Source organism: Poecilia reticulata, linkage group LG18 (genome assembly GCF_000633615.1).
Source record: "Poecilia reticulata strain Guanapo linkage group LG18, Guppy_female_1.0+MT, whole genome shotgun sequence".
Lineage (NCBI taxonomy): Eukaryota > Metazoa > Chordata > Actinopteri > Cyprinodontiformes > Poeciliidae > Poecilia > Poecilia reticulata.
In genome coordinates, this window is record NC_024348.1 from 14,654,282 (window position 1) to 14,673,303 (window position 19,022).

General features: G+C 38.6%; 1 protein-coding gene across 5 annotated transcripts in view; it reads right to left on the minus strand.

The window, feature by feature from the left end:
* The window catches only part of LOC103480793 (ATP-binding cassette sub-family A member 1), a 125,338-nt gene that overhangs the window by 67,896 nt on the left and 38,420 nt on the right, over positions 1–19,022 (minus strand). For all 5 annotated transcript variants that reach the window (XM_017310253.1, XM_017310254.1, XM_017310252.1 and 2 more), the window contains 3 exons: positions 18,776–18,965; positions 7,798–7,892; positions 6,658–6,763 (listed from right to left, as the gene is read on the minus strand). In XM_017310253.1, the coding sequence (XP_017165742.1) occupies positions 6,658–6,763; positions 7,798–7,892; positions 18,776–18,965 (391 nt within the window). The remainder of the gene's footprint in view (positions 1–6,657; positions 6,764–7,797; positions 7,893–18,775; positions 18,966–19,022) is intronic.

The following is a 19,022-nucleotide window of genomic DNA, read 5'->3' on the forward strand; positions in this document are numbered from 1 at the left end:
ACAGTGCAGGTAACTAAATTGAAACAAAAAAATTATTCCCATCGCATCATCCGAGTACCATCTCTAACCTGGAAACCATACTCAATGGATCTCACTATCCAGGAGCTGACAGCACATTGAAGGGTTATGGAGACTTTGGAATACGTCTGTGACCACATTAGGTTACAGACTGTTGCAACTAAAACAAGGAGGTAAAAAAAGATTGCATGCTGCAAGATTTCCACTCACAAAGGCGAGGGCTAATAATATCAGAAAAGTCCTCGTTCAGAGTCTTGCCGACTTCTGATCACTTTAGTTGGAGAAATGTTCCCTGATTTCAAAACTTTGGCTGAAGTGGTGCTTGTAGTTCAAGTGTCCAGTGTGGCGGCAGAATGGATTCAGCCTCCAGATTAGTATCGAAACATCCGTGAAAATCAACTGTCCAAGACACACAAGTGGGTGGGCATCTCAAGTCCATGCATACCAGGTGGAAATAATAAGACTGCTTTCATGTCACAGGAGGTGAATCATCCATAATTTAAGTGCAATTGTTTGTTTTCATTGCTCATATACAGTTATTGGGGCCAGAGTCAGTGGTATTTGTCACTGTGGAGAAAAAGTAATATGTTTTCATCTGCTGGATGTGTGATAGCACAATGTGGATTCTCAGTTGAGCTTCTTCAGACTGAATATTAACTCAACTCAGTGAAAATTAAATGCATATTATAATTCTTTAAAAAGGACAGATAAAAATAGATTATGACTAGATGGTTTTTTTTTGACCATGTCAGTCAAAATGACAGAAAACAAGTCTAGTTTAATCCTCCTGTTGGATGGATGGAGTGTTGTCAGTATAAATACAGCAGTTGTCGAAAAGCCACTGGGAGGACAACACCTGCTATTTGTTAGAGAACATAAGGAAAACAATGCATTATAAGGATTCAGAAGAAACAGAAAAACTATCAAGAATACAGTTGTGGAGAAGGTTATATTTACAAAATAATAGTTTTGAACGTCTCAAGTGCACTGCTCAATCTATCATCTGACCATGGAAAGAGTAAGGCAAACTGTAACCGAACCATGAAGTGGCTGTCAACCCAAATGACAAGTTGGGACAGAGGAGCATTACTCAGTAAAACAGCCAACAGTCTAAGACAACTTAGGAGATGGAGAGACCAACATCAGAGGAGGCAACATGACTCTCTAGGACAATTATTAAAGGGAATATATGATAGGTGTACATTTCATATTCAGTGATACAATTTAGATCTAACCATATTCACGTATTAGAACAGCCCAGTTATAGTCAAACTTGTGGCCAGATTTGAAAGTCATGTCCACTTTCCAAAAAAGAATGGGCAAAAATGTCAGCCCCTATGAGTGCAAAGCCGGTAAAAGGCCTTCTACGTGTATTGTTTGCAGCAAATGGTTGTTCTATAAAGCATTTAACTAAGGGGGCTAAAGAATACACAGATCACAACTTTTAGGTTTTTATTTGTACGGAATTTTGAAAACCCTGTTTTGTTTTTGTTCCACTTCATATTTAAGTGCTCCTCTGTTTTACCATAAAAGAGAAAATTCAAATGAAACACACTGGAATTAGCGGTTGCAATGTCACAAAAAACGTGAATACGTTTAAAGGCAATGAGTTATTTTACAGAGCGCCACAACTGTTTAATTACCTCATGTAATCAATCATGCAAGAAAGACAATTAAATCAGATAATAAACACTTTTCAAAGTGGTGAGGAGATGCAAATGTTGGAGGGAGAGCAGACCGGACAGGTTGCATTAAAAGCTGCTGCCCTCCACTTGCGCATCATGTGAAATGAGCCTTGAGATGAGGGCGCGAGATGATGGGCGTCCGATTTTCAGAAGTGGCATGCTGACACCACGCTGTTGAGCCCAGCCGCGAGAGTGCTGAGGACATTACATGTGTGATATAAATGCAAATGGACCTCCTGTTGGACCATCAGAAGCAAACGAAAGGAGCGGGGAAAAAAGAGGTTGTGTGTGAGCGCGTGTGTGCGTGTGTCGGTGGGTTGCAGGGGGGAAGTGTATGCGGTATCAGAGAAGTCTGAGGAGGTAAAGTGTCAGTGACAACTGGTGTGGGAGGTGGGAGGTGGGGAAAAATAAGAGGAGAGAAATCAAGAAAGACATCCCAAGAATGCAGGAGTGTGCTCAGGTGCAAATTCTTGTCTGCACTGACACGGCGGCAATGGAAAGGAGAGCAATGGACAACAAAGAGACATCTCCAGCTCCAGAGACAGTTACAAGGGGCTTATTTCTCTCCATTCTACAATCGTTCAGTCTCAAAAACCTATAACGCACAGTGGCATTCTCAGAAGTGCAATGCTTTGTCTATTCAGAGCATTTCTTGTCCTCCTTTCGAATCATTCTGCTTGCATGGCTTAACAAAATGTTTACACATCATTTCAGTAAGGCAGCATGAACTCATCATCTTCTTCTGTATCAGTGTTGGGGGGGGGTGGATGAAAGGGGGACAAGGGAAGAGCTCCGAAATCTCTGCTGACAGAAATATTTGTTGAATAACATTCTCCCTGTTCCAAGTCTATTCATGCACGGGGCCGAGAACAAGACTCCTACGCTTGTCTGTGATGCATCCCACAGCAACAACCAAAGGAAATCTTCTTTTTGCGTGTGTGTGTTTCGCGTTTTCACTCCACTCTGGGATGAATCGTGCCAAGCAGGAAAAAAGAGGCTCCAGTTGGGAGAATTCCCGAGGATTAGCGGCAACTGAAACAAGATGAGAAGTGGGCCAGCAGCTGCCTGAGTCTAATCCTTGACAAACTCCTTCCTGCTCAACAACAATGACAAGGCTAGTTTGGCCCGAAGACCCCAGTCAGCGCCGGGGTTCACGACACACCGCTGAAATGTGCGAGGGAAATCTTTTTGACCGTTTCACTGGTCAAATTGCCTGTTTGGTAGTTTTTGTGTATGTGTGTGAGTGTGTGTGTGTGTTTGCATTGCAGTTGTCCCCTTACTCAGCAAATGGTGTTCACATTTTTTCCATACATTCTCATTCCACATATTGGTAACCAAAAGCCTGTTGTGACAGTGGCTCAACAAGGACTGGAGTTGAAAACGCCTGGTCCAAATTGTCCTTTCTTGTCTAGGGTTCAAGCTCAATATTTCTGATGTAGAAAGTAAAGTTGTTTGAGAATGTATAGTGTCACTCGCCATCAAACACCAATGTACATAATTTTTAAAACCCATATCAGACCCTTTTCCAATCAGGAACATACTAAAGACTACTAGGTTAAGCTAACAGCAACACCCTTTAGTATGGATTCTGTTACTGTGTGAAGAAAACTGAAGATTTTCAGTATCAATGTGGTCTTTAAAGATGAAGGGTGCAGAAGAACAAAGAGGCAATTTAATAGGAAAGTATTTTCTATTTAATCTCTGGGAGGAAAATTTATTGGAGTAAAATTACTTTTTAACGTTTTTTTTCTTTCTATAATGTCTGTCTACCACAAAACCTGGTGAATTTGTAAAAGTCAGATTAAAAATTCACACAGTATTGTTTTAGCACACCTAACCACACTAACCATACTGACTGCTAAGGTATAATTCAACATGTCCACTTCACAACACAATCTTTGTTTTCCGAATTACTTAAAAATCACTAATCTTGCTTATTTCCACCAAAAATTCCCTTTCCATGTGAAAATGAGATGCAAATACAAAATATGCGACATGTTTTGTGTGGACAGATGCATTGAGAGTTTTTGGAAAACATGTAGTGAAACCTGCTAAAAATGTTTTGACATTATGTCTGCAACATAAACATGCCAAAGCTGGCAGCGTATGTGTCGCGTTTTTGCTTCTACATCCTCCCCGTTACAGGATGTTGTATAGTTTTCCCACAAATAATATTCATACGTTTTGCATTACGATAGATTTAAAATTGTTGAGGCGGCAGGTGCAGATTTAATTTCATATAATGCAGCAAAAATGAATGTACAAAATCAGAATTGTGTCATAAAGTCAAAAATCAAAATCTGAAATTTTAACACAAAAATAGAAAAGAAATGTGTTTCCTAACAGAAAATTCTTATTTGGGAGACTTTCACAGGAAACTGAGGTTTTAGAAGGTTACAATTATTAAGTGCAAAATAGTTAACTGATTAAAAATGAATCAACTACGCTCATGCAAAATGGTTTGAGTGGATAAAAGCAGAGCACAAAAAAGCAAAATGAAAACACGCAAAGAGAAAAATTTAGTATGATTTAGGAAATGGGTAAATTGATTTGAAGCAATTTTTGTGGTACGTATTTAGGATTACTTCTGTTGCATTAATTAAGTATTTACAAGTATTTTCAAGTAGCATTTAAAACCACCTGGTCATCTATTATTTCCTCCTATGTACAGTAACAAAGCTACAACAAGCAGATGTATAAATAAGCGGATATTAACACAGGTAGAAAAGAGTCAAAGATTATTACATTAACAGATTCAGTGAGGAAAACTTCCTTCAACGGGTTACAGAAGCATTTCGGGAAACAGTCGAACTCTCACATCATCCAACTACTGTGTGTGTGATTTTTTTTTTGTCTTTCTTTCCTTTTTGGCCTAATTATGAAATTTTCAGCACTTAGGCTTTCTGCTTCTTACTGTTCCCAATGCATCCCGCTGCACATAATTCCATTTCTACCTGCTGGATACAGAAAATGCAATTAAGCCAAAATTTAAATGCCCACTTCCCAGTCGGAACTGACAAAGTACAAAAAAAAAAAAAGTGCTACTTCCATTTACCGTTTCACATTACAAACCTGCCAAGAAGCAGCAGAAAGCCAGACATTTCCCAAGGACAGTGTTACATGTTTTTTTTTTTTTTATAACAAGGACAGCAATGCTAGGACAGTTAATGCCCAGCCATTAAGGGCTACATCATTTCTGCTGCTCAAATTAAAGTCACATTAGCATTGAGATCCCGGAGACGCAGGGGGGTAAACACGGGCGAGGATGATGCTGAGGTTGCCTGAAGCCAAAGCAGCCCGCTGATCTTAGAGTAGTTAGAATGTCCACAAATTTAAAATGTTAATGAGTTTATTTGCGGGAAACAAACAGAGAGGGAAAATAAAAAAAAAAAGACAAAAGAGGGAGACAACTGGGCTTGGCATGGGGTTCTAGAAAAACTGCCCCTGAGGCTATAAATACTTTAGCTTGACTATAAAACTTCACATGAGCTAAACTGACTGAGTTTAAGATTATAAATACAAACGACATAAAAACCATGTGTGAGTTAAAGTCCTTAAAGGATTTTGAACATGAATTGTTTTAAACATGAAGCTTCTTAACTTCTTGGTCTATTTAAAGTATCACACAGCTGTGGTCTGTTGCCATGGACACTCAAAGACAGATGTGAGGAGTGTTGGTCTTTGCCCCTCTTTTTTATTCCTTTTTGTTGTTCAGCAATTCATCAAGGTCTACACACTACAAAAATTAAGAGCCACCGTCGACACAACACAGGCAAAAAAAAAAAATAGATAAATAAAGAAAGCAATGTTTAGATGCAAGAGCTGCAGCCTTGATGTCAATGCTGAGACGTCGCTGTGCTTATACGAACTCATTTAAAAGCCAAGTCCTGAATCGAAACTTGTCTCTTTATTTATTGCTTTAATAAATAAAATTTAATATGATTTCATTTATTTATTCTTTTCATATTCTTTTTGGAGCTTACATGTAGGGTTATTTTCTTCTGTGCAAAATTTTACTTTGTGACAGGCTAATCTATTTAACAAAATACGTCTGAGCAATCGTTTAATGTAGTTGTCAAAACTACAATACACGGCAGTCTAGACTACAGTGATTTACAACGCCAAAAAAATCGAATTGTGTACTAACAATTTGAAAGGCGCATCAATTTTTTGCTTGTAAAATCACATAACAATTACGCACGTCTTCTTTGATCATTGGAAAAATCTTTATTTGCATTATTAAATTTAATTTTATTCTTGTATGGGAATAAAGCGTCACAAAATTGCATCAACTAATATCTGGGCTAGATCCAGTCTCAACTCTTTCAAAGTTGTGCACTGTATTTAGCTCCGTCGCTCTTCAGTTACAGAAAATATAAAAACAGCAAAAGGGGCATGAATTGTTTTGCAAGACAGCGAAGGTTGGGCAAAGAACTGGGGGTATGAACAGGCAATTTAACCTCGAGTAAGAACAGTGCTAATGTTTGCATCTACTCATGATGGCCAGTTTTCAAACTATTTAGGGTTTTTTTTTTGTTCTAAAGACTTATACGAACAACTAAATGTTTTAGTTTCCCAACCAATACTGTTTCTGAGGATGATCAAACACAAAAATTTCTAGTTATTTTCAAACTCAGTGTTCATACGTTTTCTTCAGCTGTCAAAAAAAATGTCCCTGTCGCAAGTTGCAAACATCCAGACAACACACACATGTGGTGAGATATTAAAGATTGATAAGACTAGTTAGTTTTTGTTTTTTTTTTTTAAAGAGATGACTTAAGAATTCTACTCTTGTTTTTGTAATAAAGCCTTTACAAAAGAGAATCCAGTCTCCACAAAAAAAGTGTTGGATTTCCAGAACTGCGGTGCTGTTTCAGAACCATTAGACGTAGACACAAAGAAACCAACTGTGTAAGCCAATCTGGTGCAATCAGTGCAAACATGTATGACGTACCTGAGATGAGTTAAAAAGATTTTTCAAATCCCTGAAGACATCCTCGACCTCTGTCTCGGTTAGACGGACTTGTGAGTTGACTGCTCCCACAGAAATGCCTCCATACCTGCAATCACAGAAAAAAAAAAACTAACAAAAAACACAAGTGGAGACGGATTCATTTGGAGAAGAAGGCATACATATTGACAACAGCAACAGCAGGCGTGCCAAACGTCTGCATTGGTGATCATTTTGTCTTTACGTCACGTATGTGTTTTGTACACATACGTGAAAAAAGGTACACACCATCTCAGCAGTAGTAGTAGTAAACCATTGTTTGGACAAATTTGCACAGTTTATTGACACAGAATTTTGCCCCCCCAAAAAAAGAAAGAAAAAAATAATAAAACCATTAGCGCAAGAAACTGAGGTTAGATCCATCTGCAACAAGAACAGGTCGAGGTGGCATTTTACAATTTGATCACTTGTAATCACCTCTATCTGACACCTTTATGGTCATCTGTCACTGTTCCCCTTATCTGTCAATGTAAATAATGTGAGGGTATGGCGATGCGCCTGATAAACACACCAACAATACACGTTGCCTTATTTTGCACTTGGTTAAGCGCCTCCCCAAACGGCACATCGACAAGGGGCCATAAAAAAAAAAAACCTGGAATCATATCACCAACAAAGTGATTATTCTTCCCGAGTCAAGCCATTACATAGACAGACAATATGTCAATCATCAGACCACGGTGGAGGTTCTGTGAGAGCAATATATATTAATGTATATACATATAAAATATGGATTTATTTAAGGCTTTTTAAACATCCTTATGAGAGGCGGCCATACTCATGGAGGGTACACGGAATGCAAAGGATCTACTAGAAACGCGGACAGCTTTGGAGTCACGATTAAACAAACGTCAAGCTAATTCCTTTCATTTCCATTACTGACAGTTGGCAGAAACTGCTTCCATACAGCAGAGTGACAGGTTAAGGAAAGTAAATCAAAGAGTGGCCCACAAGGATTTGTCAAAACATTTCAGCTGCAAAATCCGTGAAGACGAGAAATGACAGCATGCAGGAATTTGGCTGGGTTTGTGGGAGAAAAAAAAAAAAGTGGTGCTACTAGAGTATAAAATAAATATTTGTTACCTTTTTTTTCCGGAGTCCTCAAAAGTCTTGATCAAGAAGTCTGTCATGTTCCGTCCAGTTAAATCCAGCAGAGTTTCTGTTGTGTTCTGTACTCTCTGTCAAAGACAGCAAGCCAACAACTGTAAACAATTGTAGACCCTTTTTCTTTCTATGCATGTTTTCAAAAGAACATCTGGTTTATTAGGGAACATCAAGGCACCCCCTTTTTTCATCAGTTTTACTTGCATTCAGCCAAGCTGTGTTTTTGATCAATGTGTATTTGCAGTAAAAACAGCTGCTTCCTACAGCTGCCTCAAGACAGAATCACCTAAAATAAGCTCTCTGCAGAGTTTTCGTCATCTTATGCAGGCTTCTCAGAGAGCATGTCACAATCCACAGGTGTTTGTGTTTATCATTACTGGGATTATTATTGTTAAAACATCTTGCTATGTTCAGTTTTTATCATCATCATTTGGGTTTTGCCATTCTAGTTACTTTCTTAGTTTTATTCCTGTATTTTACTTTTGAATTGATTTCGTACATTACTGCCAGGCATCTCTTGGTTTGTAGTTCTTTGAGTCTTAGTTCAACTCCCTTGTGTAAATTAATCTCCGTCCCTCAGTTTCCCGTCTTGAATCCTGCTACAGCCGTTTATTTTGATTTTATCTTTTGGTTCCTCAGTCGTTTTCCACCCCCTTCTCCCTGCTCTAATTTTAAAACAGAAGCTTATTTATTGTGTTGGTGCACAAGAAGCTGGTGACACCGACAGTGGTGCTCCAGCAGTTTCCAGTTCATGATAAATTTGAGCCTACATTTGTTCCTGAACATCCTAACCAACTTTTTTTTCAACAAAAAGTTGATAGTTTGGGTCAGACAGCAGAAACCTGGACATAATCGGGTGTTGCAACAGAAAAATGACACCCAAAACTTTTTAGACAATGGAGGTTAATGTTAAACTTTGCTTGTAACTTACTAGGTAACATTTACCTAAATATGAGTGGTGTTTTTATATCTTAAGTTTGTATGTGTAATTTTTTTTTTTTTTTACCTTTTGTGGATTTAAAAACATACAAAACATGTTTGTGTGTTGCAAAGTTATTCCACCCCGAACAAATTAACCAGCTATTCATGGCGATGATGCGTTTGTGACCGCGTGTGTGTGTAAACTTCAGATTAGAACAATGAGGATAATGTCTGAAAACAGAACTATCAATCGGGTTAGATATGTATTTTTCTTCAATTCTGGCACAACATACCCTAAATCATTTGTATTCAGACCTGTTGTCACATCCTGCGAAGGGCTGCTCATCAAACATGTGCAAGCTGAAATAAACACTCACCTGTGCATTACGATTCACTGTGCAAAATCAACAACAGTAAAAAGCAAGAATACTTAACAGGTGGCATGTGTTTACACTGCTGAGAAACACACTCTCAACTCTTATCATAATAGTCAATTAAGCTTGACTATGGGAAGCCTGGCTGAAATTGAGACCCCTGCCAAAAACTCAGAAAGCTGTGTCTAATGTCAAAGGACCTTAATTAGATGCCCCTCTGTGGATGAATGGGCACATTCAAACATCCAATTAGGAAGGGGTTAGATTCAGAGCTATGAATAAACTGCACCTTGTGCAGAGCGATGCTCAGTGGATGAACGCCGCCTCCACAGATGCAATTGCAAAGCTTGTTCACAGAGGTAACGCTAATTACTAAGCAGAGTTGTCCTTTATAAAGTTGGGTTTGGACCCCCAACTGTGATGCAATTTATCCACATGCCCCCAGTTACAAAAAGGGTTGATGAGTGAGCTTTACGTTCAAACAGTATGTTGTTTAATCGGTTACCGCTGTGCCAATTAGCCTTGGATGTATACTCATTTTTCTCACTTAGCATATAGAACTGCATTTCAATTAAAGTTAAGATTGCTACGTTGCCTTGAAAAAAGTGTTTATATCTCTTCAACTTTCACATCTGGTCTCAAAGCAACCACAACTCTTCAGTGTACTTGTAGCATTATGGGGCCTTTTTCAACACAAACATTTTGCACCGATTTCTTCACGACATTAGACTGAACTGAAAAAAAAAAAAAGATTATTACATAGATGCATAGATGAAGCAGACATGACTCTATTACACAAAACTGCTTACTCAAATGTCATAGAAAAGATCAGTACATATCAAGAATTGGGTTTTAAAATGACTTACAGTTCAGAACTAAGTAAGCTCTTGGAAATGAATGCATTCATAATGCCAGTGTTTCTGAAATAGACCATCACATAAATCTTATCTAGCCTGATTTTGATTTGGAACTGTGTCTTCTTTTAAAACAATACGGGTTTAAAAATATAGGATAAACTGTCCTTGCTGGCCACCAAGTCCCATTATGAACCTACATATAAGAAAGAAAGCCCTTATTTTTTAACAAGAATGTGTTTTTTGCACCATAACCAACTGTCTTCTGAATTTCCAATGAGCGAAAACAACAAAAACCTTCTGACTGCGCCAAAGAAGCATCAAATGCCTCAGAGTAACCTCTGCTAAGACCAGCTAAATAAGCTTCTGTTTCAGATAGGATGCTTTTAGAAACATGCTATGCAGCACTACTCCTTGTGATTACTTTTGCAAGGCACTATAATTTTATACAGAAAAACATTGGTGGCTAAATTAAATTTGGACTGGAAAAGGCAAAAACAAAACTCAAATGAAAACGCAGTTCTGCAGAAAACTGCAACGCTAATTTAAAAAGTGAAGAAGAAGAAAACAAGGAGGATAACTGAAATCAGAAGGCAAAGAAGAGACAAGATGAGAAAACAGAGGAAGAAGAGAGTCCCATCTGGCTTATGAATCAGAGATAAGGTGGATGAACAGCACGACAACCTTGGCTTATCTCTGAACAAACATGCTTCTCTTTCTGAAAGCCACGGGAACCGAGACACAAACAAACAGAACCTAAAGTAAGAGCTTCCACGATCCACTGTGCGCACAATGAGTTTAGACTGTGTGGGTCTAATTATTTTGGCCTTGGTCCATGTCGTCCATCAGAAAGACTGAAAGGGGGAACATTATGTGAGAATAGTACCTGGGCTTCCGTCAGCAAGGCTCTGTGTATTCAGCTGTCCGTTTAAGTCGTCTGTTCTCTGTGCGGCTTGACGGCCAAGGAAGCGAGTCGGGGTGAGGGAAATGTAAACCAAGAAGTAATCAAATCCATTGAAGGAGCTGGCATAGTTGAACACTGCAGAGATGCGTGAATGAGTTGTGTTCTTGGTGCTGGTTATGGCCACGCTCCCATTGAGGTAAAGCTGAAATTGAATTCTGTGTTTGTGAACTCTTTTTTTTTTTTAAATTAAACTTTTAAAGCTGTAGAGTCCCTTGTCTTACAAGTGCTGAACAGAATAATGATGCTGACAAGCCTGTGAGAAGCCACGGTAAAAGCAAAAACCCTTCAAACTTTTATAGCAAGTATTGCGTACCACTTCATGTTGGAACAGCGTTACTTCTTAGACGTGAATGTCAATATGTGTTTCTGGAACTGCTCAGACATTTGTTGAATGTCTGCAATCACAACCCCATAATAATTTAAAACCTAGCCTGATGTAGCTTTTAGATAAAGACAAAGGACACACTATATTGCGAACATGCAGCTCTAAAAAAAAACAAAAAAACCAACAATGTCGTTGTTGGAGACTTTGCACATGTGGTGATGGATTTTCATCAATACTACTTATGTCACATCTTGGAACAAATAAGAAAAAATGCTTTACTCCTCCAGATCACAAGTTTATGGTTTGTAGGGTTCCTGTATATTTCCCAATTCAACTTTTATAGAGGTGAAAAAAACACACACACAAAAAGAACAAAAAAAAAAACCCATACAATTTAACTGCAATGTTTAGGAACTGATTCCTACAACCTGACCTCAAAGCAGCAAGAGATGCTGCAATTACTTTTAACCTTACACTGCAAATATTCTACTACAAGTCTTCTGTTTTGGCACTGTTTTTGCCAAAGCAGTGCTAGTCACCATGCAGACCCATCTCCTTTATCTTCAAAAAATAAAAAACTATAACTTAATGGCCGACCTGAGCAGCCTGACAGATGAGGAGGCCAAGCAGAGTATTCTGCCAGGTTCTAAATGATAATGACATTAATCGTAATGTAGGGAATACGTCGCCTTTATCAATTCCAGTGCATGCATGGCTGCCTGTTCGTCTGTGAAGGTTAAATATCACAGATGAACGAGAGTCAATACCTCAGAACTGATAGCGGGCTTGCTGTTGCTTGTCATTACCATGGAAACATTGTTTCCACACTACCTCCTGCGGTGTAGTATCCAGTATTTTCCCCCATCTCTCTTATTTTCTGTAGCTTCTCAAGGGCATATTCTGAGGATTGGCAGGATAAAAGATAAAAAGAAGAAAACTAGTGTGGAGCTGGTGCACTTTGTCATGATTTATTCAACGGGAGAGTATTCCAGGTCAAAGGAAGTACATCCTCATGATATGCTCTACTTTCATGGGTGGTCTTTGCCATGGACTTGAATTAATTTAGAAGCCTTGACAGTGGATTATGGTGTACATATTTGCAGTGTAGTGATACGGTCTATCACCTTCCTATGTATTTTGAGTACCTTCATACATGTGCAATATGGTGTGTGTGTATATACAATTAGTCATCCTGGGATTTTTTGACAATGGCAGCATGACAGTTACTGAATGAACTGTAACAGCTAAAGAGTAATACAGAATACAGAAAAAAAACTAACAAGATATAAACTCAACATATTGTACTCAAAAGCTAGAGTGAAGTCTAAGGGTGCGTTCAGACCACTCAAGCTTAGTTGGCTTTCTCAAAAAAGTCAACTCTGGTCGCCCCATTAATAATGATAATGGCGTAATAATKCAAGCACACCCTCTCAAGGATCAATAAACACATTTCTAAAGAAAACTGAACACTGGAAAGTGCAAAACWTTTTACARATCYGAAACAAATAAACAAATGGATTATGGAGTCTCTGCAAACAAAGTTGCCCTTCAAAATATACTCATCATTAGACTCAGACAAGGAAAAACAGGCTGTATTGTCAGGTAGGACTTTTGTGGAAAAAAAAAAAAAGTGCAAACTTACAACTGTGTACTGGGGCGTCAAAAGTTTGCGGCGTTTTTCGAATGAAATTAAAGGGCAGAATCTCTTTAGCGATTAAGCAAACTTAGTGTGCACTACTTTGCAATGGCCTTTTCATATTTTGTTTGTCGATTAAAAGAAATTCATTCTCGACTTCCGGTACGACGGAGACAGCCCATTGGTTTTTTTTTTTTTTTTTTTCCCAAGCCGTAAATCTGCAAGGCGTGATTATGCCTTGGTAGAAGCTCCATGTTTGTTGTATTGCAGTCGCCGCTGCTTTGTAACAAATGCAACATATCATGACACACAGGTTAAATGGTTCACCACAGTCATTCAGCTTGAATTCAAAGTGCTCCCCAGCTGCAGCTGTCATGTTCTGCTCTTAAACCAGTCTGGCTTGTTCTTCCTCGCGGGGTTTTTTATGCTACACTCTGTGGTACGACACCATGAGCCTGGCAAGTGCCTGATGCAAGAGTTCACTCCTCGTTAAGGGCTTGACACACAGGGAGCGATAAAACAACAGCAACACGACAACGTCATAGCAACCAGGGGTAAAACCCAACATTCAGGAAGCGACATCGCTCCCTCTCCATTCATTTCCTGCCATAGAGAAAAAAAATTACTAGGATTTAAGGCATTCCTGATAACAGTGGTTTTAGAAACTATTAAACCACGACTGTATTAGTTATGATGGAAACCAGATCATCGGGTATATCATAAATAAAATGTTAATGACTCAGCCATAATGCACAACTTGTACATTAAATATATTTGTCACCGTGTTCGTCATGACTCATCAAGCAGCAGTTAGTCATCAAGACAGAGCATTCTGGTGTTGTGTGTGTCAGATTGTGCATATGACCCAACAGATCACGCTTAAGGACGAAATAAAAATCTAACTGTGGAGAGTTGGCAGCACAGTTTTATCCACAGCTTAGAATCAATGCCTTAAGAGAAAAAGCTCTATTTCATCACAAGATCATGCTGAATCACGGTCTCTCTACCATCCAAAAATCAGATACCATCACAAATCTTTTCCAGTTTCTGATGTCGAAATACAAGCCTTGAAAGCTTGCCGACTCACAGTGTGTCAAAATCTGACTTCTGCCAAATACATAAGGCACTGCATTTTTTACAAAAGGAAAGTATCGAGGGCAGAGAAAGTGACATTTCAAGCACCTTCACACACAGTGTGTGATGACTGGCAATAATCCTTCTGCATGATGGTAATTCACTGTCCTCAAGGTTGTTTCCATGAAAAAAATGAGACGATTTAATTCTCTTTTACAGGATCACAAATCGAGGAAATAAGTCGCCATGAATAAATAAGGAACAGTGCAAGTGGAGGTAACAAGACGAACGTTGTGGCCTTGATAAATGGCCTTTTTACTAGGGCTGACTACTGAAGCTGCTTTCCACTAATTGCATGCTGGGGAATGGCAGTACTCCTGTTAAGTTACAAAGAGGCAGAAATTTGAATAATGAGAAAGAAATTCGGGCAGAGACGCATCTAATGTTTTCCTCCCTCAGCTGAAAAGCAGAGAGAGAATGAAGAATATATCAAGATAATAATAAGAAAAAAAAGATTTCAGGGAAAGACCTTGAAGGCCCAGCAGGATACGAGATGGCAACAACGCTCTCATGTGCTAGGATTGCACATCAGAAGCTGGAAAAGGTTACGGAAAGGGCACTACTTCTGCTTGACTGGCTCAACAATCATCCTTTAACATGATTCCTGGACAGCTGCTCCTTTAAAAGTGCTCCGGATGGTCTTGTTACGGAGAAGTCCACCAATTTAGTCTCACATGGCTCCTACAAAGGATTGGAAATCCACGCCAAGTGTGAAATAGCACATTACAGTACTTCATTGTGATATAAGGAAGCTATAGGGGGGATTGGGAGAAACTAAGCAGTGAAATTAACAGTTTGAGGGAATATTAATAGATTTCCTGCTCGTTGGAAGGTATTGACTTTTTTTTCCTTTCACAATGTTTTTTTTTTTTTTTTTTTCATTTATCCTTGCAACATGACCAAAAAAAAAGCTCATTAAAATTCAGAGTGAAATGCCATGGAACTGATTTCATGTAATGTAGCTGCATTTTTTTTCAGCTCTTTTTTTTTTTATCCCATCGCATATATCATAATTTTATTTTATACTCATTCGTATGGCTCACAACAATAACATTCATATCTGTACTATGAGTTGAAATGTATGGTATACATTATATACATATGCTTTATATCAAACCCTGTGACACCCCTACGTTTAGCTCACCAAGTTGTGAAATTGCATCACTGGAACATGCACAGTGAGCATAACATCAAGGAACTATTCTATTGATATGTTTTCTTTTTGCTTTTATTTGTAAATCTATAACTTAGAAGTTATATATCCAAACTCAAAACACCAAAGACTGTTGCTGACATATTTGTAAGTTGAACTCAACCCAAAGATCTATTTTAAAATCACGTAAATAACACTGATGTGGTGCTCGTCTTTATCTGCATGTTCTACAGCAAACTTTCTACATAATTAACTTCAAATGAATAAAGATCTAACAGCGACGGGAAAAAGTTATCTTCATTCGTTACGCCAGGATGGCATGCGTTAAAGGCTTTATGTATTATTCATTATGAATTTGCAAAAATAAATATATGGAGCACGGGAATCGTGCATACGTAGTCTGTATTATGAGCCCTTATTAATCTTTTTTCAGTGTTAAAGTCTAATTTGGTGCTATGTAAATTATCCGTTTCATGAATATACTAATGAAAACCTATCTGTTTTGTTTACCAACCAGGCAAACAGCATTAATGCATCGTTTTTTTAAAAGTCAGGTTTGAGGAGTTGAGGTTAAAATAACCTCTTTTGATTTTATATGTTGCAGCTCGAAAACAATCTGGTCAAAATGACGCATGAGCATCTATACCTCAAAGACTTTTAAAGCAGCTCACCTCTCATCGAGGATTCAGACAAATTTCTACATCGGCATATTTCACTGTATTGTTGTCTGGTCTGGCTGCTGTGTCATGCTGACCATGATGCTCTTCACAGAAGAGTAAAAACTTGGTGGAAAAGAAAACTACAAAATGAACGTAAGATGCTCCCCCGTCTGTTGCATCTACCGTGAACCACAGTCATTATTCTGCGTACCATTTGCATATTATATTATTGCTTTAGGCATTTTATTCTTTTCTTGCACGTCGAATGTCCTGGTGATAATTGTTTAATTGGTCCTGCAAAAATAACAAAGGAGTTACTTCTAATCTAATATAACCATATGGTTGTAAGCTTAAGAGAAAACCAAAGTGTGACCTAATGTGAGTGAGTCATGCCTGATCAAAAGGCATTTAGCCTTAATATTATATCCCCCCACCCAAAAAAAACAATAACAAAAATATCTGAGAAATATGCAAACACCACCACTGTCTCGTACTTAATGGAACATTTTCCTAGTTTTTAATGTTCAATTCCACACCTACCTTGCGCAACAGGATTTGCTGAAACACCTTCCCACTTCTAAAATCCGGTTATACCAAGGCTGCCCAGCAGCACACAATCCAAACTGTGTGGGCTACAGCTTATTTCCTAAGAGATCTTTCTAAAGCTTGTGAAAAGTTCTTGGGGAGAAAAAAAAAGAAACTTGACAGGTGGTATTTCAGCATCATAAGGATGCCTGTTAGGCTTTACAAGCAGTTGTGTAGAACAATATGCAAAAAGTAGTACACCGTCGTATCCTGCAGCATGATTGTCAAATCATTACAGAAAGATAATGCTCACTCTGGTTACCAATGAGATGTTTAAATCCAGTTCTCTTGCAATGCTGGTACATTCCACAAAACCAACGTAAACAGACCAGATCGACCCTAGGAAGAAAAATCCATCTACTTTCTCTCTCTCTCTCCCTCTAAACTTTAGATTTCTCATCATCATTGGCCAACAGCAGTGCAAATCATTTAGCTCTAAATGAAATCCCACTTGCTCTCCGCATCACGATTAGTTCAGCCAGCAGGTGGCTGCAGCTTGGCAGTGACGCGGCGTCCCAGAGACGCCCATCGATCCCCCGCTTGGATCACTTCATTTCAGGTCCGACCGTGAAGCATTTGTCCGGGTTGCATTTTGTCCATGTCTGTTGTTGAAGTAATGGTCTATGAAGAATCGGTATCGATTTGCTGCGGGATGAAACCTGCTAAGTTCCCTGGACGTATGATGTGAGCAGAAAAAAAAAGCGAAGTCTAGGCTGGCCCTGCATTCAGTCAAACAAGTGTGCTAGACTTTTTTTTTTAAAGTTGTGACTGCATTGTCAAAATGTTTATACCACTTAGATGTCCGAGATGACAGAGAAACATGTTTAAGCATTTATTGAGCAAAACAACATACAATGCATTAAGGCATTGCTGATAACAGTGGTTTTAGAAATTATTAAACCACGACTGTATTAGTTGTGATGGAAACCAGATCATCTGGTATATCATAAATATTTTTCCACAAAAGTCCTACCTGACAATACAGCCTGTTTTTCCTTGTCTGAGTCTAATGATGAGTATATTTTGAAGGGCAACTTTGTTTGCAGAGACTCCATAATCCATTTGTTTATTTGTTTCAGATTTGTAAAAAGTTTTGCACTTTCCAGTGTTCAGTTTTCTTTAGAAATGTGTTTATTGATCCTTGAGAGGGTGTGCTTGMATTATTACGCCATTATCATTATTAATGGGGCGACCAGAGTTGACTTTTTTGAGAAAGCCAACTAAGCTTGAGTGGTCTGAACGCACCCTTAGACTTCGCTCTAGCTTTTGAGTACAATATGTTGAGTATGTATTCTGTTAGTTTTTTTTTCTGTATTCTGTATTACTCTTTAGCTGTTACAGTTCATTCAGTAACTGTCATGCTGCCATTGTCAAAATCCCAGGATGACTAATTGTATACACACACACCATATTGCACATGTAGGAAGGTACTCAAAATACATCGGAAGGTACGTACAATGTTATGATTAAACAACACAATGCAGTGCATATCTATGAGATGGAAGGAAAATGATGCATGGCTTTAAATATTTTTTATAGAAGAAAATCAGAAAAGTTTGATTACGTTTCTAATTCAATACTTTTCTTCCTTGAAGAATAATAATTCCCACATCGTGAGACTGTCACCACCACATGTAACCATAGAGATGAGTTTCAGAGTGATGTGTATTGCTTATTGTCCTCCGTATTCGGTGTAAAGCATGAAGTTTATGCTATAACTTTATCCCTGATGTCTGTTTGCTCACTAACTTTATTTGCATTTTTGTTTTCATATCATATAAAACACCAAGGCGATACACTGAAGTTAGTGAGCTTAATGTGGCAAAATTTTAAAGATCTTAAAGCTAATGCATATTTTGAAAGTTACTGTACTTACTGGTGTACATGACACCGCTAGGGTGAATTTTTATGTTAATCTTTTAGTAAATATATAGAACTAGCTGAGTCGCCGACAATAAATCTCATGATATTTTTAGTTGGTCCCCCGCTTTCATGCTTGAGTGCAAGTTCCACAATAAAGAGCTAACACAGAAGTCTGATTTCCATTTTGCAATGCGATGCAAATTTCCTGTTTGTAAGTACCTTTACATCTTTGAATCAAAATGGTGCTGACTGGGACTTTCGGAGAGCATGCAAAAATGCCTCGATGATAAGCACTTTCATTGTACTGCACTGTCACTGATTTATTTGTCGTTTCTTATATTTAGACCCTTGCATTCCCTCGTCGCTCTGTGCCACATATTTACTATGCTGTTCGGCACACAGCGGCCCTGTCGTGGTAAAGGGACCTCGGAGGGTAACAGAGCGATTTATTGTAAGAAATAGTCCCACTGTACAGAATGACAGACTAACCTGTGGCGGAGGGAGACCTCCCGCTCCGGGTGGACAGTCGGGTAACAAAATCGTCCGTTTAGGAGTGCTGCACTGGCAGGAAGGCGAAGGGTTAGCCATGCTCCAGTTCCCGTTGAGGAAGATGTCTGTGATTGACTGATCCACAGATGGAGTGAACCAATCAGAGTACTTCGGCGAACACGGTAAACCTCTGTAAGGCAATAGTAAGAGACTATTAATGTGGATTCCTTTCACAGCCACAGACCCC